This window comes from Salvia hispanica, chromosome 2, assembly GCF_023119035.1.
Source record: "Salvia hispanica cultivar TCC Black 2014 chromosome 2, UniMelb_Shisp_WGS_1.0, whole genome shotgun sequence".
In the NCBI taxonomy this organism is placed as follows: Eukaryota; Viridiplantae; Streptophyta; class Magnoliopsida; order Lamiales; family Lamiaceae; genus Salvia; species Salvia hispanica.
Window position 1 is genome coordinate 4,859,132 of NC_062966.1, and position 20,214 is coordinate 4,879,345.

At 37.8% G+C, this 20,214-nt stretch overlaps 1 protein-coding gene across 1 annotated transcript; it reads left to right on the top strand.

The window, feature by feature from the left end:
- Window positions 1-11,743: 11,743 nt before the first annotated feature.
- On the top strand, window positions 11,744-14,325 carry LOC125203919 (ATP synthase subunit delta', mitochondrial-like). Its single transcript, XM_048102435.1, has 2 exons — window positions 11,744-12,118; window positions 13,711-14,325. The coding sequence occupies exons 1-2, from the start codon at window positions 11,852-11,854 to the stop codon at window positions 14,053-14,055; spliced, it is 612 nt and encodes a 203-aa protein (XP_047958392.1). The 5' UTR covers window positions 11,744-11,851; the 3' UTR covers window positions 14,056-14,325.
- Window positions 14,326-20,214: the final 5,889 nt, after the last annotated feature.

Consider the following 20,214-nt stretch of genomic DNA (forward strand, 5'->3'; position numbering starts at 1 on the left):
GGAATAGAGTGCATCCAACGACCCCTTTCTGATAGTTCCACGGTTTTCTAGCCTTAGAAGTCTAGTCGAATCCCTTGGACCTGTTAGATCGCGTGATATCATACCGCACCTGCACTGCACTCGTTAAAGCTCTAGTGCTCTCACTAGGTCACGCAGGTTTTTATAGGAGGTTTATCAAGGATTTCGCAAAAATCGCGCAACCACTCACTCATTTGTTGCACAACGATGTGGAATTCTTCTTTGACGAAGGATGCAAGAAGGAATTTCAGTTGCTCAAGGACAGACTCGTGTCAGCACCAATTATCAGGGCACCAGATTGGAATCACCCTTTTGAGATAATGTGCGACGCGAGTGATTTTGCTGTGGGAGTTGTCCTAGGACAGAAAGATCGACGGAAAAAGTTATGTGATGCAAAAAGTTATGCTTCTAAGACTCTGAATCAGGCTCAGAAGAATTATGACACCACGGAGAAGGAAATGTTGGCTGTCGTGTACTCTTTTGAAAAATTCTGACCCTACCTTCTTGGATCGAGGGTTATAGTCTTCACGGATCACGCAGCAATAAAGTACTTACTGGCTAAGAAGGAGTGTAAGCCGAGGTTAATCCGTTAGGTGTTGCTCTTGCAGGAGTTATTGGGAAGTGAGAGACAAGAAAGGAACGTAGAATAGAGTAGCTGATCACTTGAGCAGAATATATCAAGGGGAAACAGAAGAGGCCATACCCGATGCTTTCCCTGAAGAGCATTTGTATTTTCTGGAGAAATTTCTTAGACCAATTAGCTGGGAAGCAGTTTTGGTTTTAACCGGTCTAGGGGAATCTGATAAAGGGAAACGCACACTTAACGCAGAACCGTGGTTTGCTGACTTAGCCAACTACTTGGTCACGGGAGAAGTGCCAAGCTCAGACGAAGTTTCCCGGGCCCAGAAGATGAAAATTAAAAGCGAAGCCAAATATTACTTTTGGGACGACCCTTACCCGTGGAAGATGTGTTCAGATCAAGTGATTAGGCGTTGCATTCCCGAGTGGGAACAAAAAGATGTGCTGATTCATTGCCACACTTTGGCATGTGGAGGTCACTTTGGACCAAGGAAGACAGCGAGGAAGGTTCTGGACAGCGGTTTTTACTGGCCGACACTCAATAAAGATGCATTTGAATATTGTTAGTGTTGCGAGAGATGCCAGCAGACAGGGGGAATTTCAAGGAGGGACGAGATGCCTCAAGTCCCGGTGATTGTGTGCGAAATTTTCGACGTATGGGGGATGGAGTTCATGGGACCATTTCCATCATCCTGTGGGAACACTTACATATTGGTTGCAGTAGACTATGTGTCTAAGTGGATAGAAGCTAGGGCCACCACAACATGTGAATCCAAGGAGGTGGCAAAATTTCTGAAGACCAATATTTTCAACAGATATGGAGTTCCTAGAGCCATCGTCTTAGATCAAGGAACACATTTCTGTAATCGCACCATCGTGGCTCTGATGATGAAATATGGTGTTCACCATAGAGTATCTATCCCGTACCACCCTCAGTCTAATGGCCAAGCAGAGATTTCTAATCGCGAGATCAAGGCGATATTGGAGAAGACAGTTAATCCGTCAAGGAAGGACTGGAGCAAGAGGCTCGGTGACGCATTGTGGGCCTACAGAACTGCTTTTAAAACGCCTATTGGAATGTCGCCTTACAAGCTTGTGTTTGGCAAGATCTGCCACTTACCTGTGGGTATTGAGCACAAGGCGTACTGGGCAGTGAAAGAGTTGAACATGAAGCCTTTGGCTTGTGAAGAAGAAAGAAAATTACAGTTGCAAGAACTGGATGAACTGAGGTTGGAGTCGTATGAGTCTGCCATGTGGTACAAGGAAAGGACGAAGTTGTGGCATGACAAAAATCTCCGGGTCAAGGAACTCCATGTGGGACAGAAGGTGCTCCTTTTCCAATCCCGGCTCAAGCTGATGCCAGGGAAGTTGAAGTCAAAGTGGATCGGTCCATATACCATCGTCGGCCTCCGTGCAAACGGAGCAGTGGAAATCCAGTGAAGTGCCTCTAACTCGGTCCATTTTCTTGTTAATGGTCATAGAGTGAAAGTCTACAGGGATAATTCTGAGCTTTGTGTAGTGGAAGAAGTTCCACTACGCGCACTCTTTACTATCGCCTAGACAGACTAGGAGGTATTCTCGATGAATTCCTGGGTCAGGTAAATAGGCTGACATTTTCGAAAATATGTACTGAACCAGGGAATCTCGGGGATACTCAAAAGGAATGTGTAAATAGTTTAATTGTTTTTCAAATTAAAGAAAATTAAAAAAAAAAAAGAAGTAAAAAGTATATACAATTTAAATCTTCCAAAAAATATTTTCGAAGCACCAGACTCCAAAGGTAACCGATGCCTTATATTCTAACCTTGACCTAGGAGTCTGGCGCCTTCATTTTTTTAAGTATAGGGTCATGGTCAGGGAAATCAGCTAGAGGAGAGAAGCTTGGAGGAAGAAGTCAAGGAGAGCCTGGAGGAAGAGGTCAAGGAGGGATGGAGATAATTTGAATTTCAAAATCTGGCCGATATTTATGGGAGTTGTACGGTTGCTTACATCACACCTGCAACCGCACCATCTTTTCATCAGAAAAGGCAACCGTCGCTTCTCTCCAATAATCCAACTCGACGAAAAACCGAATTTACTCTTCCTTCTCTCTACTTTCGTTCTCTCTCTAGAACACAAACCCTAACCAAATTCGACCAAGTTTTTTTTTCCAAATTTCAGATCTACGGTGATGGATTCAACCCAAACTACCGGAAGATCACAGCAAACGGTGTATGACGCAACCCTGTTAGCGGAGTTGACGCAGAAGTTGGGGAGCGTCGAGAAACCAAAGGAAGTATACACCCTGTTCTCCGCTCGCCTAATGACATCCGCGGCGGCCATACCATCACTGACAGTTCCGGCGAAATTCGGCGGCACAACTGGCAGTTCTCCATAAAGAAGGGCCTCGAGACTCTGGATCTCAACATGCAGAAACCGCTTCATGGGAGGCGGATAAAGAAGAGGCGGTGCACGAACGTCCGGAGGATGGTGGACAGACGAACAGCGGAGCGGAGGTGGAAACCGAAAGGCAAGGTGACGGAAACCCTGATTCTGAGGGTAAGAAAGATGGTGAGGGGGAAACCCCTGCGATAGAAGACGTTGCGAAGGGGGAAACCCCTGTTGTGGAAAGTACTCTTGAGGGGGAAACCCCTATTGGTGTAGAAGTGGCTGAGGGGGAAACCCCTGTTCAAAAATCGGTGGCTGAGGAGGAAACCCCTACGGATTTTAGGGGTGCGACCCCTGAACCCATGGAAGAGGGGGCAACCCCAACTGATGTCAGGGGGAAACCCCCGTTTATATTGAGGGGGCAACCCCGATGGTGGATAATGTGGGGACAAGCTTGAGTGAAGTGGGAGGGGGAGAGGAGTCAATGCAAGTATTGTCAGCATGATAAGAGTCTTTAGGTCTAGTCTTTTGTTTGTGTTGCATGAGCCAGTGAATATAATACGGCATGATCTCCTTAGTGAAAGTAATTGAAAATAAGAGGTATTTCAACTTAGAAGCCTTTTCTTCTAATAAGCCAAGTCAATCTGAATGAAGCAAGAACGATAGAGGACGCCTTTACTTACTTAGTTGTGAAGCCATACTATAAAAGCGAGTTATAAGCCTTAAATAACTTCGAGCTACCATATGTAAAGGGGCCGCCACTGAATGCTTAGGGAGAAGAGTCACGAAGGAGAAAAATAGGGGAATTGGGTTATGAAGGTATAAGCTGGACGAAGTCCAGGGCAAGGTGTTATAAGCTGGACGAAGTCCAGAGGAGAGAAGAGGAAAATGGAGGAATAAGCTGGACGAAGTCCAGAGGAAAAAGGAAAAAAAAGAAGGAAAAAAGAAGGGAAAAAAGGAGAAAATGAAAAAAAAAAAAAAAAAAAAAAAAAAAAATAATAATAATAATAATAATAATAATAATAATAATAATAATAATAATAATAATAAAAAAGAAGGAGGTATAAGGCTGGACGAAGTCCAGGGAGAAGTTGTTTAAAGGGCAGGAACAATAATAACCTGACCTAGGAAAAGAGGAGGAAACTCTCATAACCCGACGCTTCAGTGGTGTGGCAATAACTTAAGAGAGAATCGATCCTAACATCCCTGGTGAGGAATGAGTGACCGAGTGAATCCAATAATTGGGTAAGTAGAGGCTATCTTGACGAACCGACAGATTGGCTAGGTAGAGGAAGGGAAAGGGCCTATTTGGAGGAGTGCAGCCTGTTGGATTAACCTTAATCTTGTGGGGACGGTTGCCTAAAAGTTGAAGCTAGCTCATGCATATGTGTTTATGTGTTTATGTGTTTTTCTTAAAGTGTTTTAGTTTCAAGTTGTGTCTAGGTCTAGGAGTCTATCTAGAGTCTAAAGAGTCGGTCAAGGGATAACCTTGCTTGAAATTTGCCTTACTCTCTTTCTTGTCTTTATACTTGAGGACAAGTATGGTTTAAGTGTGAGCAGTTTGATAAGGCTAATTTCATGCATCGGTTATGTGGTGAAAAGCACTATATTCTGCTGGATCTAACACAATTTTTAAGCCAGGTGTGTGACAGAATCGCTAGATCCAGGAGATGCTGGAGGAAATGGACTAGCGAAGGAATGAAGGACAAGTGAGCAAAATTTAAAGAAAAGAAGGCTAGAAGAAGGGAGTCAATAGCTGAGGGCAACAAAGTCTATCTATACCTCGTTGGGCCCCATTTCAACGCCTATAAATAGAGGAGCATGCAACACACAACATATACAATCTTTTCGCTCTTAGCTCACACACAACACACACATACTTGGGTAATGGGAGTTCTGGGGTAGTTTAGTTTTTAAGGGGTCCAATCTTCGGAGGAAGTCCGTCGTAACACCGTCTGCGTGAGGGCGAAGATACAATCAATTTACTTACGGTTCTTTTGCACTTTATTTCGTTCGAACTTCACTTTTGGAAGTCGATTTGGTTATTGATGTTACTGATTATCTATGCATTTCTTAGTTTTTGTTATATTTGTGTTATCTCGTGTTGATCTACGTTGATCCTGTTGTTTGAAGTTTTTATTTCGGCAAGTTGCATGTTGATCTCTGTTTTTGTCACTTTGGTGCTTGATCTGGGGAATTTGGCTGTAGATCTGCGGTGTTGTTGTTGATCGGAGGTTGTTTGTTGAATATGAAGTTATGGAATGTTTTTTTGGCTGGAGTTTGTGTCGGATGCTTGGATCCGGAGTGGATTTAGCATCCGAGGTTGGATCTGAACAGGGGAAGTTGAGTTGTGCATGGATTCTGAGTTTTCTGTTTACTTTCTGTTTTGCTTCGTCTAGCAGCCGTAGATCTGTTTAGTTCTTAATTGTTCTTCGTTTAATCGTTAAAATCCAATCTGCTCTGTTTTCCGATTACGTTTCATACCTGTTTCTTCTGAGTTTTTGTGAAATTTGATTTGAAGAAGATGATGTCGCTATTAGTTAGTACTTTAGTTAGTTGTTTTCTCAGCTTTTCGTCCGTACTTGCTTTTTCAGTCATGGTCCCCACCGTCAGTTTATTTCCCAGATCTAGGTGATTTAGAATAGTTTCTTAGATTTAGCGATTGTCTCGGTTCTAGTTTGCGTGCATGTTTTCTGTTTCGCCTAGATCTAGCTGTTAGCGTAGCAGATTTCAATACCAAGTCTAGTTTATTTTCCTCAACCCAAAAATGCGTGGCAGCAGCCAACCCCAAAAATAATTTCCAAATCCTTGAGCATGTTCATTACGCATCCATCTCTGTGGGATCGATCCCTACTTCCCTGTGCTAAGTTTTAGTATAAGTGGTTGAGGGTTTTTGAAGAAGTGCTCTGTGTGTCCGACGACCGAGATTTTCTAACGACCAGTGAGTTCCTAGACCTTGTGATCTAGTGGATTTGCTGGACCTAGGAAACTTGTTATTCTTTTCTGTGCACACAGCAACTCTCGTGTCTTCAAGCTCTCTGGATCTGGAAAGAGGACGGAAAAGAGTGAGAAAATTTACTCACAACAGCATAGCCCAGTTTCTCCGCCAGATAGGAAGTTTCTGCTGCAGAAAATTGGATTGAGGGGAGCCCTGAAGTTTCTCCAGGTTTGCCAATCTTCACAATCTTCTCCGGTTCAAAGCTGACCGGGAGTTTACCCCTCCAGTTGACTCCACTTGTCAGAGTCGCCTTGTAATTTTTCCCCCCTACACGCATGTTCCCATCAGCAGAAGTAGAATGAACTCCACTTTGCCTCTCTTTGATATAACTATCATTCCCACCAGCAGTGTTGTTTTTGCCTTTCTCTCTCGCCATTCTCAGACCCTCTTTGCTCAATGGGGGGAACTTCCCATCAGTTCCATTTTCTTTTACAGAGTGCTCCACTGGAACCTCCTCTCTCTCCTTCTCCATTACAACCGGACGGCTTGCCTCTCCCAACAAACTCCAACTTCCAACAGGCCCCACGGAACCAGATGACAGCACCTGCTCAGTCAAGAACTCCATCATTTGGAGTGGTTGTGCAGAGATAAGATCTAGAACACAATCATTTACACCTCCAGGTGGAAGTTGTTCCTTCTGCCAAACATGATTGGAGAGAGTTTCTTCAGTTCTAAGGGAAGGACTATCCCCCATCTGAACCTCCAGAATCTCACCACCAAGCTGCTCATCCACATAAACAGACGACCTTATACCTTTCGAACCTCCAGCACCCACCTCAGCAACCTCTGGGATAGACTCAAGCTTCCGTGACCTTCTCCCCCTAGACCCTTTTTTCCCTTGTTACCTCGCATCTCCAAAGCATCACTACCCGTTTTACTCACTTGTCTCAGAGCCCTACCTCGAAGACCACTTCTTCTCATCTCAGCCATTCTCAGCAGCGGAGATTTAGGTTTTGGAATTGCCCCGCAGCTGTGAGAAGCCACTAGACGAAGCTCCATTTTCCTCTCTGATTGCCTGGAAATAGGCGATTCCACAACACCAGCTTCATTCATTGCCAAAGGCCTCATTTCGCCACTATCCAGAGGGAGGGCTCCCTCTATAGAAACTCCAGACACCAGCCCCTCCAAATTCTCCCTCATCGGGACTTCCATAATCGGAATTACTGAGCTATCAAATTCATTCGCCGAATCTCCTAGAGCCCTCAAATCCACCATCGCCGAACCCTAACAAACGAAGGATGAAAACCCCACCACCACAAAAACCGGGAATCCTCCAAATCCACCTTCCCCAGGCGCCAGCAGAAGAAGCAAAACAGGAAAACTCACAGAAAAAGGAAAAAACAGGACGAATCAGAGCAAAAACGAAGGAAATCAGCAAGAAAATCAGGTTGCACTCACTATGTGAAAATCGCACCTACTCAACGTGAAAAAAGATCTCATGATTCTCTCAGTTAGGATGTGCATTCATAGTTATGGTTATTGAAAGCGCAGGTTTTCTCTCGGTCAACGTATGTAACTGCAAGATTGTATTCAACTGATCAGGATGAGATTCCCGACCTAGCTGAGTCGTTGGCACGATAACCGGAAACTGTTATCAAATAAATATTCCTTAACCCACTTCTACTGATTAGTATAATGGAGAAGGGTCGAATCCCACAAGGATGGACACGTTCGGATACTGCGGTGACATTCCTGGGTGTTTTTGGTTAGCTACCACGCTTGGGTTAAGAGTTTACCTAGGCAAGAAATAAAGGTGGTACTCTACTGACTAGTAGGCGTGAAAATAACAAGCATGTGGTTGTGTTCGTGAAATTAGGGGACAAGGTGTCTCAGAGGTATATGAAAAGTAGACAGTTACTAAAAGAGGAAATTTAGACAACAAGGTATATCTGGTGGCTGGTTGGCTCTCTGACAGATCTGGAAGGTACAACTGTAAAGTAGGGGACAAAAGGAAAAGTAACTTAAAAGTAAAGTGGTCCAAACTAAAGTTGATTTTGACGTTTTCTTCTTCACCAAGCATTAACAGAAATCATATGAACACAAAAACCATGACTAAACTCAGATTCATGACTTCGAACTCAAGATCCATTGATTAAAATGCTTAACTCAAGATGAACAGCTGAAACTACAGACTACCTCTACTGACTAACATGCAAGTGGTGATCACAGTGCAGAACAGGAAACTCATGCACGAAAACTCAAACTGAGACGTAACTACAATTTTCGATCAACAACTACAGATCTAGCCTACTCGAAGGAAAATACATGCACGCACTTAAAAGTTAAAGGCGATAACAAAATCTAACTTTCCTAGGCAGAATGAAGCAAACTCAAACCAAAGAGACATTCGAAATAGAAATTTCATAACTTAAACGTTTGGATATTCACCAAGTACTTCAAAAGGCAACAAAGATAAATTTTTGCAACAGATCCAACGAAGTAAACAGGTAAAATTAAACTAGAAAGCAAATAACGATTGTTTTTCCACTCCGGGCGGTGATACTGCTATACTACTACGAAAACTGGCTGGAACGGTAGATCGATGACTTCACCGGCAGACTCTTGGACGTCAAGTGACCATAGCTGTGGCGAGGAACGAGAGATTGGACAATGCTGAAAGATTGATCTTCTAGAGAGAATTCTACTAAGTGTGTATGAGACCGAACTTGCGAACTCCCAAGAACGAACTCTCTTTCTCTCTCCAAGTGGCTTCTTTTATAGGGAGGCTTGCCCTTGCTTTTAGGGTAGACTTCCTTCACAATTTGACTTGTCTGCCCTTGTTAATGATCATCCCAGCTATCCTTCTTCTCCATCTCGAACCTTTTCTCTGGCATGCATCCTGGTCAGTATTGCACCCTTCTAGCGCTCTTTTCACTTGCGTCACCCGAATCGTCTCCTACCGACTTGGATCTCTTAATCCTGCACACTTGAGCAACTGTTTTGCAGATAATACATGCATTTCACGACATACCGACCAGTAACCAAGGCTTAGAATACGACTTATCAGTTATACAAATTCCAACTACAATACCCCAACACAGTTTATACTTCGATAAAAAGAGTCATTTAAGTTTTCCCCATGCAGCACAAGCGTAGATTTTATTTTTTATTTTTATTTATTTATCAAAAACGCCCATAGTGGGCGGGGGGTTCAGGCTGACCCCCAACCCGTGAATCAAGCGTAGATTACGAATACTGGGGTTGTCAATCCTAGATCCGTAACCCCTAAAAGCTCCTAAGACCCTTGAAAAGTCCTCACTCTCAATTAACAGTGTCATTTTAAGAGAAGCTAATTGTAGTGTCTACTAGGTAGACCTAACTCGCCAACCTCCTCTCACGATTATGTAGCAAGTTATATTAAATCATCACAGAATGTGTCACTCAAACGTGAAGCTTATCCAACAACTTAGGAAAGAAACGAAGTAAAAATAAAACGGATATTAAATAGCAAAACGGAATTGTATAACCAAAGTAGTTACTAACGCATCCCTAAAATCCTATGAATTTAGTTATACATAATTGAATAAGCTAAAAACATAGATAGATTGAAGGGAAGACAAAATGAACATAAGTGCTAAAGCAAATAAAAAGCAAAGGTTGAATCCTTGTAGCTCTTTGATGATCTCTTGCTTCCTTCTTCAACCCCTTGCACAACGAAGAACTCTCAAATTTAAGCTCTGGAACTATTTGGCAAAAAAAAAGATCTAGATGAAGGTTTAGGGTTGGAGAATGGAGGGAGGAGCCATGAAGGCTCCCCTTTTGGGGGCTATGAATTGGTGAATATTATGAATTAGGTTATGGGGTATATATAGGCTTGAAAATGATTTAAACTTGGTAAAAAGTCTCCTCCAAGTAATAGTAAATATGAAATTTCCGTGCCCCATAGGTTAAGGAAAAGATTTGGCTTGACAAGGTAATGTCTTCTTTCCTTATTTCAATTTCCGCCACCAACTCTGCACTTGACAGTTTTGCGCGACTTTGGTAGAACAGCCATAACTTTCTCCACAAAACTCCGACTGAGATGATCAAGGTACCAACGTGAAGCTCTTTCAAAGAAGAAGAGAATGACATATAGAACGCCCTAATCGGACTTCAAGATCGCCAGAAAATTGAGTTTGAACACAGGTTGTCATGCGCGACTGGGCCCAGCGGGCCGCTGGCAAGGGCCCAGCGGGCGCTGGAGAGAGTCAGAACATTCTGGAGTGATTTTCAATGACCGCTGAAGTGCGGCAGCGGTCCGCTGGGTTGCCTTCTGCTCCAGTTTTCGAACTTTGACGTTTTTATGCCCTTTTTAGCTCTATTTTGCACATTTCTCACAAAACACGTCAAAATACCAAAATAAATAAAATATACAATTAATGGACATGTAATACAACTTTGACACTCCAAACGGTCCATAAAATGGCCTTAAAATAGTGTCAAATCCGAGCGTATCAATCGACAAGAGAGACTGATAATAACAAGGGGGAGGACACAACGACGTGGGTGATGGATGAGTTTGTTATAAAGTGTCAATAGCTGGTGAAAGCGTGAGTATACTTCTAATTAATGACCTAATTAAAAGCCGCTATCATTGTGTTTTTTTTTATCTCTATTTTTATTTAGAATTTATTATTACGAGAAATTTTCAGCTATTAATTACTAGTGGGCATCGATTTGTTGCTAGCGGAGGAATCTGCTCACTGATCGCCTACTAACTCCACTAGTAATTATGGCACGTGATCAAGACGCCAAAATTAGTAAGAGGTCCACTGCTAATTTTAGGGCTGACAATTTTTGACACGACACGAACTGGCACGAAATTAATGGGTTTGGGTCAGAGCTTATTAGGTTCGTGTCCTTATCGGGTCAACCCATTAAGGACACGGAAATTTCGTGTCGTGTTCGTGTCGGATTCGTGTTATCCGTTAACAAATAATATTTTAATATTATTAATTCTTATTATTTTCATTTTTCAATACTTATTAAATGACTCTTACAATCTCATTTTTCAATACGTGTTGTTATCGTATCGTGTTGAAAATTCCATCATCATTTTGCTGCTAATAGTGCCGGATTTCATATAGTAGTACTCCCTCCGTTCCCTCATAGTTGAGGCGGAACTTTTCGGCACGGAGTTTAAGAAATGAATATTGAGTGTGTTAAATAAATAGATAAAAAAGTAAGAAAGAGAAAAAGGTAGAGAGAATAAAGTAAAAAGTTAATAAAGTAGAGAGAATAAAGTAAGAGAGAGTAAAGTAAGAAAGAGAAATAAGTTACTATATATGGAAATGACTCAACTATGAGGGAACTTCCTGAAATGGAAAAATAATTCAACTATGAAGGAATGGAGGGAGTATAATACTCCCTCCATCCTACAATAATATGAATTTTTTTTCTTTTTAGTCCGTCCTATAAGAATATGCACTTTCTAATTTTGAAAGTCTTTTATCTCTAATGAGGTGAGATCTATTCTCCACTAACAATATTTTAATTACTTTGTCTCTCTTACTTTACCAATTTTACAATAAAACTCGTGCTGAATCTGAGCATATTCTTGGAGACGGAGGGAGTATGATTTTAAAACATGATTGTTTTTTAGTGTTTTAACCTTAAAGCATGGACATCTGTAAACGTCAATTTAAACAAACAAGATTGTTCTTAATCTTCAAATTGTTTATACTAGTGGGCTTTTCTCCAACATGGATAGTGTACAAGGGAGAAATGAGCATTCTAATATAAATACATAGATAGAGGTATACGGGAGTGAGGTTTTAACTTTTTATCGGGTCATGAGATTATTTACACTAGCTCTCGTGTTAATGGGCCTGAAGTGATGGTATATCATCTCCAAAATTCTCAAATCGCAAATCTCATTTTGTCATTCCTTTCCTCTCTCTCTCCCCCAAAATGCTGCGACATGGTTCACGATCCCTCTTCAACCGAGCTTCCGCCTCATCCATGAGGTGGCGCCGTCTGTTTTCTACCGATCTACCGGCGGAGACTGCCGAAGACACCAAGTTTGTGGAATCATGGAAGAAAATGAATCCGAATATGGACCCGCCGAAAACCCCATCGGCCTACATGAAGCCTCGACCACCCACCCCGGCCAACATTCCATCCAAGCTCACTCTCAATTTGGTGCTTCCTTATGATTCTGTCTTATCTTCCAAAGAGGTACATTTATTTATTGGTGATCATATTTTGATGTGAATTGGTATTGATAGATTATAGGTTTTGACTCTTGTCTCTAATTTATTCATGATTATTGCTTTTTTCTCTTTTACTGTGACTATGGTTGTATGCTGCATTTTAAAATCGGAATCTCTAGCTAATTTATTTAAATTTGGATCCAAAGCTCCAGGATATGCAATTTTATGTTTTTAAGTGGAAATAGGTGTTTCTATTGCTTGTTTTTTCATTAACCTTTTTAGGATGGATTGTTCATATTTCCTTAAAGATGCTTGGTTCTTACAACCTAATTTTGTCAGACTCTTCCTATGGACAGTTGGCATATAGGTTTAGGGTTTTATGTTGGACCTTTTACAAAAATTTTGGTGAAATTTTATTCGCTATTAGCAGGTGCAGAGCTAGGAATTCAACTTAGGAGGGGTAAAAACATGTGAGGATATTTTGAGGAGTTTTGAAGGGGCATATATGTCGAAATTTAGATAAATTTGCAGAATTGAAGAACAAAGTAATACTCCCTCGGTCCCCCAAAATTTGACAAAGTTTTATATGGCACGGATTTTAATTTGGAATTGGTAAAGTAAGAGAAAGATAGGAAAAAATAAGAGAGAGGTAGAAAAAGGCAATGGAAGTAGTGTTAGTGGATTGTGGGGTCCACATTATTAGTAGTGTGTTTTTGTTCAAAATTTTCCTTATTGAGACTTAATCTAATTTTGGGGGACGACCCAAAATGGATTAACTAGTCTATTTTTTAGGGACGGAGGGAGTATAAGTTTATGCAAAATTGCCCCTCCTAGAGCTCACGTTGCCACTGAATATTAGGACCTATTTTTCTGAACTATGATCTTTGATTTCTTTCTCCATTGTCAACTACGTACATTTGTATTTTTAATAAGCAAATTAGAGATTTTCTCCTTACTTATTTCAGTCAATCTTATGGGTTACCTGTGTTTGTGCTGTGTTCTCAATTGTGCCCCTGCTCTGTCTTAGGGAAGAGTTGTGAAATTTTGATTCTTATTCGTTTTCTTGCTAAGTGAATTCTATATTTATGTCCAAATCTAATTTCCACTCTTCGATGATTACATTATTTTAGGAGCTAAGATGTCTTAGGTGTTATTCTGCCAATCATTAGGAGCTCTAGTAAAAGTTACTTGTTGAATTGTCTGTTCTCATTCATTTGAGATACCTACAATCACTGTGAACGATATACTCATACTATTTAATCCAACATTCATTCTCTATTCCATGCTAATGACTATTACCTTCAAGTCAATGCAGCTAACATCTCATCACTCATTTTCAATCACGGAAATACTGTAGAACAGTTAATGGTTAATTTGTTTGCCAAGATGGAAAATTTCTGTGTTTTATATTATCTGCAAATGCTACTATGTTGCTTAATAGACCTTAGTTGAACTTATAGCTATCAATTCCTGGATCCTTTAAATTTATTGGAATAATATAATCAATGTATTATAAATTACACTTATTCATTGTTCCGTTCACTGGTGTGATTTGAGTGTTGATATAGCCTAGAAGCGAACATGTAAAGTGATGAATGTGTCTCTGCTTTTATACAGGTTGATATGGTCATAGTACCAGCAACTACGGGACAAATGGGTGTTTTACCTGGTCATGTGGCTACAATTGCAGAGCTAAAACCTGGGATATTATCAGTTCATGAAGGCAATGATGTGACCAAATATTTCCTCAGCAGCGGGTTTGCTTTTGTCCATGCAAACTCTGTTGCAGATATAATTGCTATTGAGGCCACACCTGTAGACCGCCTAGACCCAAATCTGGTTCAGAAAGGCCTCGCAGATTTTCAACAAAAGCTAAACACAGCATCAACCGATGTGGAGAAAGCTGAAGCACAAATTGGCATAGACGTACACAGCGCTCTCAATGCTGCCCTTACAGGTTAAAGTTACCCCGGAATTGATTTATTTCTGCTTCTGTGGATTCTTTTTGTCCCCCTTTTTTCAAGGCCTTATGCTTGTTGATCGAACTTTTAGATCTCTTGAGTTTTCTTTATAGGGTTTTATGAAATAAATACTGGCTTTGATGCATTTCCCTTAACTTGTGATCTGGTGGTTGTAGCCAGAAAACAAATTTACAATTGGATGGTCTCATTTTAAGGTCTTGTATTTTTAACTATGTGAGTTTATGATGGAGCTTTTCTATTTTGTGGTCAATGAATACACTAGAATGTTGATCAAAACTCCTTGTTTGCAAAACTATATGCATTCATAGATTTATATGACATCCAACTTCAAAAACTACATTAGTAAGAGATGTAAAAATCATGTTTGGTATGCTTAATAACTCATCTAGGGATCGTATTTTATCAATAAAGTCATTTTTGCATAGAATTTCATTAACTATCCTACCAAACATGCGCTTAATATTTTTGTTCATAGAATTTGATCTCAAGATAAGTTATCTACTCTACCAAAAAAATTGTCATGTCTTGAGATATAGAAGGCATTTCAAATAGGACGTTCTTGAATTTCCAGTGGTGCGAGACCAGAAACGAAGAGCCTTTATAATCACCTAATTGTTAATAACCCAATATATGTTTTTTTATAATATTAATCCTAATTCTAATTCAAATTCAAATTCAAATTTATGGGTTGGTCCAAATAAATTATAAAAAAATGAGAGCTGCTAGTGAATTGTTAGAGCATCCCCAAGCTGCCGGCCGAACCGCACTTGGGTCCCGGCCCGTGGCCCAGCGTTAAACGTCATGATTTTCTGGATTGGGACGGTCTCGGTGATGCAGTCGCGTCCCGGGGCTGCGCCCAGGGTCCGGCCCGGCTCAGGGTTAGCCATGCCCGTGACGCAGATGCGAGTCTCGGCCCGGCGTTGGATGTCTTCGGGCCGGGCCGCAAGTCCCCTAATTTTTATTTTTTGCAGTTGGAATTAAATTCCTTGAAGAAATGGAAGAGGAAATGGAGAGGAAGAAGATGGAGAGGTAGGGCTGACAATTTTTTATCCGACACAATAATCTGACATGAATCCGCAAGAAGTTAACCCGACACGAACACACACGTTTAGGATTTGGGTCTTTATATGGTCGACCCAATAAGAACCCGAAAATTTTGGGTTGGGTTGGGTCGGGTTGGGTTATCCGTTAAGAAAAAAAATGATTATTTTGATTATTTCTATTAATTAAAATAATATATTAAATTTTAATTATTTTTATTAATTAAAAAAATATTATAATTATAATTTTATTAGTAAAAATATGATTAATACTATTATTACTATTTTTTATGATAAAAAATATTACTCCCTCCGTCCCATTGAAAATGACTCACTTTCCTTTTTGGTTTGTCCCAATCAAGATGACCCATTACTTAAAATGGAAACACCTTTATCTCTACTTTATTCCCTCTCTCTTACTTTACTCTCTCCTCTTACCACACAAAATATAACTGCATAAAATCCCGTGCCGCCCAAGGAAGGGGTCATCTTCCTTGGGACGGAGGGAGTACTACATACTTAAATTTTATTAAAAAATAATTATTTTAACTTTATTAGTTAGATTTAATTTTAATATACTTTAATTTTATTATTTACATTTAAAAATTATTTAAATTAATTATTTTAATTTTTTAATATTTATTTTATCGTGTAATATAAAATTTTAAATATATAATATCATATGTCTGTCATTATCGTATAGAGTTTATATTTTGTTGTAACTTACTATCATTAAAAGATGACCGATATTTTTTTGGATGACACGAAATCCGCACGAATCCGACACGAATCTGTTTGGGTTGAACCCGATAAGAATACGATGATTTGGGTTGGATTGGGACCCGATAAGGTTGGGTTGATATTGGGTTGATCCGATAGCAACTCAATCCGCACGATTTGCCAGCCCTAGGGAGAGGAAGAGGGAGAGAAGCATTACTTTTAATGTTGGGAATTGGGAGTATAAATTTTGATTATAATTTTATATCGGGAATTGGGAAGTAGAGTATAATTATAACTAGTGTTAACCCCGCGCCATGCGCGACCTAAAATATTCATTCTATTAATTTTGGATTGTAAATAAACTAAATAAAATATGAAACAATATAATTACATAAAATTAAAAAATAAAAAATCATGTCCTTAACAACATACACACTTCAATACTAAAATACTATTAATATGAAATAGATATAAAATATTTATTATATACAACTAAAAAAATATTAGGAGGACAATGAAATCGCCATAAAAAGAAAAAAGATAAACATCCTTAATTACAATGATACAAATAGTAAAATGAAGAAAAAGAAATAGTAAGTACAAATCCAACCAAATACACCATCAGAGCGCTGCAACTTTTCTCTCATGCTTATTTCTCTCCTAATCTATTGTTGACCTTATATTCCACCTTAATTTGTGCTCTTCATCTTCTTAATTTGCTTTCTCTCGACATTTCGTTAACTTTGGGTGTTTTCTTACTTTAAAACTATGAAAGTGGCGAAATTGACAACGAATATGAAAACCATTATCATACAACTTCTGCTATTTCTATTATAAAAAAATATCTATTATAACTAAAACAAAAAAATTAAAACAAAACTAACAAAAATAAAACAAACTAATATTGAGAAAAAGCTTATATATATGAACTAACATCACTCAAACAGAGAATGATCATCAAAATTGGATTTACAAGTGTTGTTTTTATTTCACCTTCTCTCACATGACTATCTCTCCACAGCTTATGTCTCGGGCTTCAGGTCTTCGCCTTTCACTCTCTCTCACAGGATTATATATCCACCGTCTTTGTTACTCCGTCTCCGTTGACAAAGTTATGCTGAATTCAATGGTTTTCGGTTTTCTTCCTATAGTAAGACCACAATATTAGTAACATAATAATCATACAAAAAGTGGATAGAATAGATGAACAAAAATATGCTATTATTAACAAAAGAGTAAGAATCCTACCGATCTTTTATGCAATGGGAGAAAGCAAGAAGGAAATGCAAATGACATATATTTATAGACAAAAAATATAAAACAAAATATTTGAAACCCACCTATTAGTAGCCATAAATTATTTGACCGTTAATTTATGTTTATATAAGTAAATATTCATATTAAAACCTTCATTTTGTAGTTTACTATTCTTTAGAAAAACTTAAAAATTCACGCATGAATTATGATAAATAAGTAAAAGAAAAGTTAAAAACTGAATAATTAATTTAAAAATTGATTAATGGAGTCTAAGGCTTTATAAGAAACGTTTTTTCTTGCAGCACCCAATTTGATACCAAGAACTAATGTACGTAATTATTTTTATCGTTACTTATCCTTGAACAAAGATATTAATACTTCTAAAGGCATTGTCTATAGAAATAAAAGAAAAAAAAATTAAAAATTACATTCCACCAATCAATTTTTTTAAATTAATTTATAACAATAGAATATAAATAATTATAAATAGCATTTAATATAGTTAACAATATAGTCATTAAAATACGCATAACTTATTGCTTAGTATGTTTCATAATTTATTTGACATTTGAATATAATATCCGCAAAATTTAGATATCCATTCATCATAAATAATTTTGCAATGGATAACGGCTTAATTTATACCAATAACTCCAAAAACGCATGTAACAGCTCAATTTATACCAATTATTCCCTTATGGAGTGATCAATTGCTAACTAATCATTTAATTGCTAACTACAACTAAGTTAAGATTATAGGATTTTAGAAAATTTGTGGTCTACAATTTGCCACGTGTAATTTTCGTTTTTATTAATTAAATCGTAAAAGATAAAAAAAAACTACCAAATTAGGGTTTTGGATGAAAATGTCAATATAGTATTTCGAAAATATCAACACAATGCTTTGAGAATGTTAACACATTGCTTATATTGACATTCTACATGTACTATATTGACATATTTTATATACTATGTTGACATTTGCGCTGTACGAAAAAATAAATTTTTTTTTAAATCTTTTCAAATTTTGACTTCGGAACATATGCAAGTGAAATCTTGTTAGAATCCTTATGAAATTATCTTTAATTTGATATATGTTGTGCGAAAAAATAATTTAAATCGAGAAATATGCGTTTTAAAGTTATGGGATATTTTTCAAAAGTTAGTTACAACTAATTTGTTGTAAATTGACCTTAATACCCTTATTGACGATTTTTGTTGATCATATTGACATTTTGGGGTTGATGATCTAGGACCTTAATTTGAATATCTAATGGCTACTATTATTTAATTGTAATTAGAGCATCTCCAACCATTCCACTAAACTCAAACTCATTTTAGTGTAAATCACACACTAAATATTGATTTTACTCCAACCATTTACACTAAACTCAAACTTAAAAAAATATTCTCTATATTATGCCTTTTTTACTCACAAAATTTTAAAAACTTTTAGGTATTGGTTTAGTGTAAACCTAAAGATAGGTATTTTTTCTCAAAAACCAAAAATAGGATAGGTTTTTGAGTACTATTGGAGCAAAATACCTATCCCATTTTAGGTTTTAGTGTACCCTTGGAGATGGTCTTAGCAATTAAGTATTGAGTTAACAATATAACACTCGAGAAAATATTCCATGGACTAGGCATTACCAAGGTGGATGTATGATGTGGTATGCTCCACTAATAATATTTGAACGAATGGAATTCACACTCCAGCTGGACTAAATCCACTCCCACGCAGTTAACAGCACAAATTCTTGAATATGGAAACTTTGGATTCCCATATATAAATCATACATAACTTAAATCTCTCGTCATTTTTCAAATCAATTAAAAATAGTTTTCATAGCTATCAATGGAGTTCAAAGATTCGCTACTTTTTTTTATTTTCTTTGTTTATAATATATACAATGGCCAGTGGCGGAGCCACGCTGTGGCTGGGGAGCCTTTGGGCCCCTCAGCCATTTCAACTTTCCCTATATATTATATATGTAAACAGCCTATTTCATATGTGTTTCTAGCTCAGTTGGCTTCATGGTTAGCCTTCTATCCGACAGAACCTGAGTTCGAGGACCCTCGAAAGCATATTTTTATGCTTTTTATAATATACTTCCTCCGTCCCAAGGAAGATGACCCCTTTCTTGGGCGGCACGAGATTTTATGTAACTTTATTTTGTGTGTTAAGTGGAAAGAGTTGAGTTCGAGGACCCTCGAAGGCATATTTTTATGCTTTTTATAATATACTCCCTCCGTCCCAAGGAAGATGACCCCTTTCTTGGGCGGCACGGGATTTTATGCAACTTTATTTTGTGTGTTAAGTGGAAAGAGTAATGTAAGAGAGAGGGAATAAAGTAGAGATAAAAGAATTTTTATTTTAAGTAATGAGTCATCTTGATTGGGACAAAAAAAAAAAGTGGGTCATCTTTAATGGGACGGAGGGAGTACCTCTTTATATTCCTCTTTTATGTTTAATACTACCATATTATGTTCTAGTATATTTATATTTATTCTCTATAATTTCAAAATTTAAACTAATACATATTTAAATATAAAAACTATTCCTTGACCTCAAAAATATGTGAAATAACATACCCTATCATTATTTTCTTTTATGTTTAATACCACCATATTATGTTTTAGTATATTTATATTTATTCTCTATAATTTCAAAATTTAAACTAATACATATTTAAATATAAAAATTATTCCTTGACCTCAAAAATATGTGAAATAACATACCCTATCATTATTCTCTTTCATTTTGTAATTTTTATGCCTTTTATAGTATACCTCTTTATGCTTTTTATTCCCTGACCTCATTGGCATATTTTTATGCTTTTTATAATATACCTCTTTATATTCCTCTTTTATGTTTAATACTACGTTCTAGTATATTTATATTTATTCTCTATAATTTCAAAATTTAAACTAATACATATTTAAATATAAAAATTATTCCTTGACCTCAAAAATATGTGAAATAACATACCCTATCATTATTTTCTTTCATTTTGTGATTTTAGTCTATGAATAAAAATTAGTTTATTATTCCATGAATATGTAAATACATATAACACTAGCATCTTTAATTTTCATTTATAGGTTTTGTTGATTTTCCCACA

Excerpts from the sequence above, each read along its gene's own strand:
- LOC125203919 (XM_048102435.1), top strand. The coding sequence starts at position 11,852 with ATGCTGCGACATGGTTCACGATCCCTCTTCAACCGAGCTTCCGCCTCA. Across the intron at positions 12,119-13,710 it reads CTGTCTTATCTTCCAAAGAG|GTTGATATGGTCATAGTACC; the intron begins GTACATTTATTT and ends GCTTTTATACAG.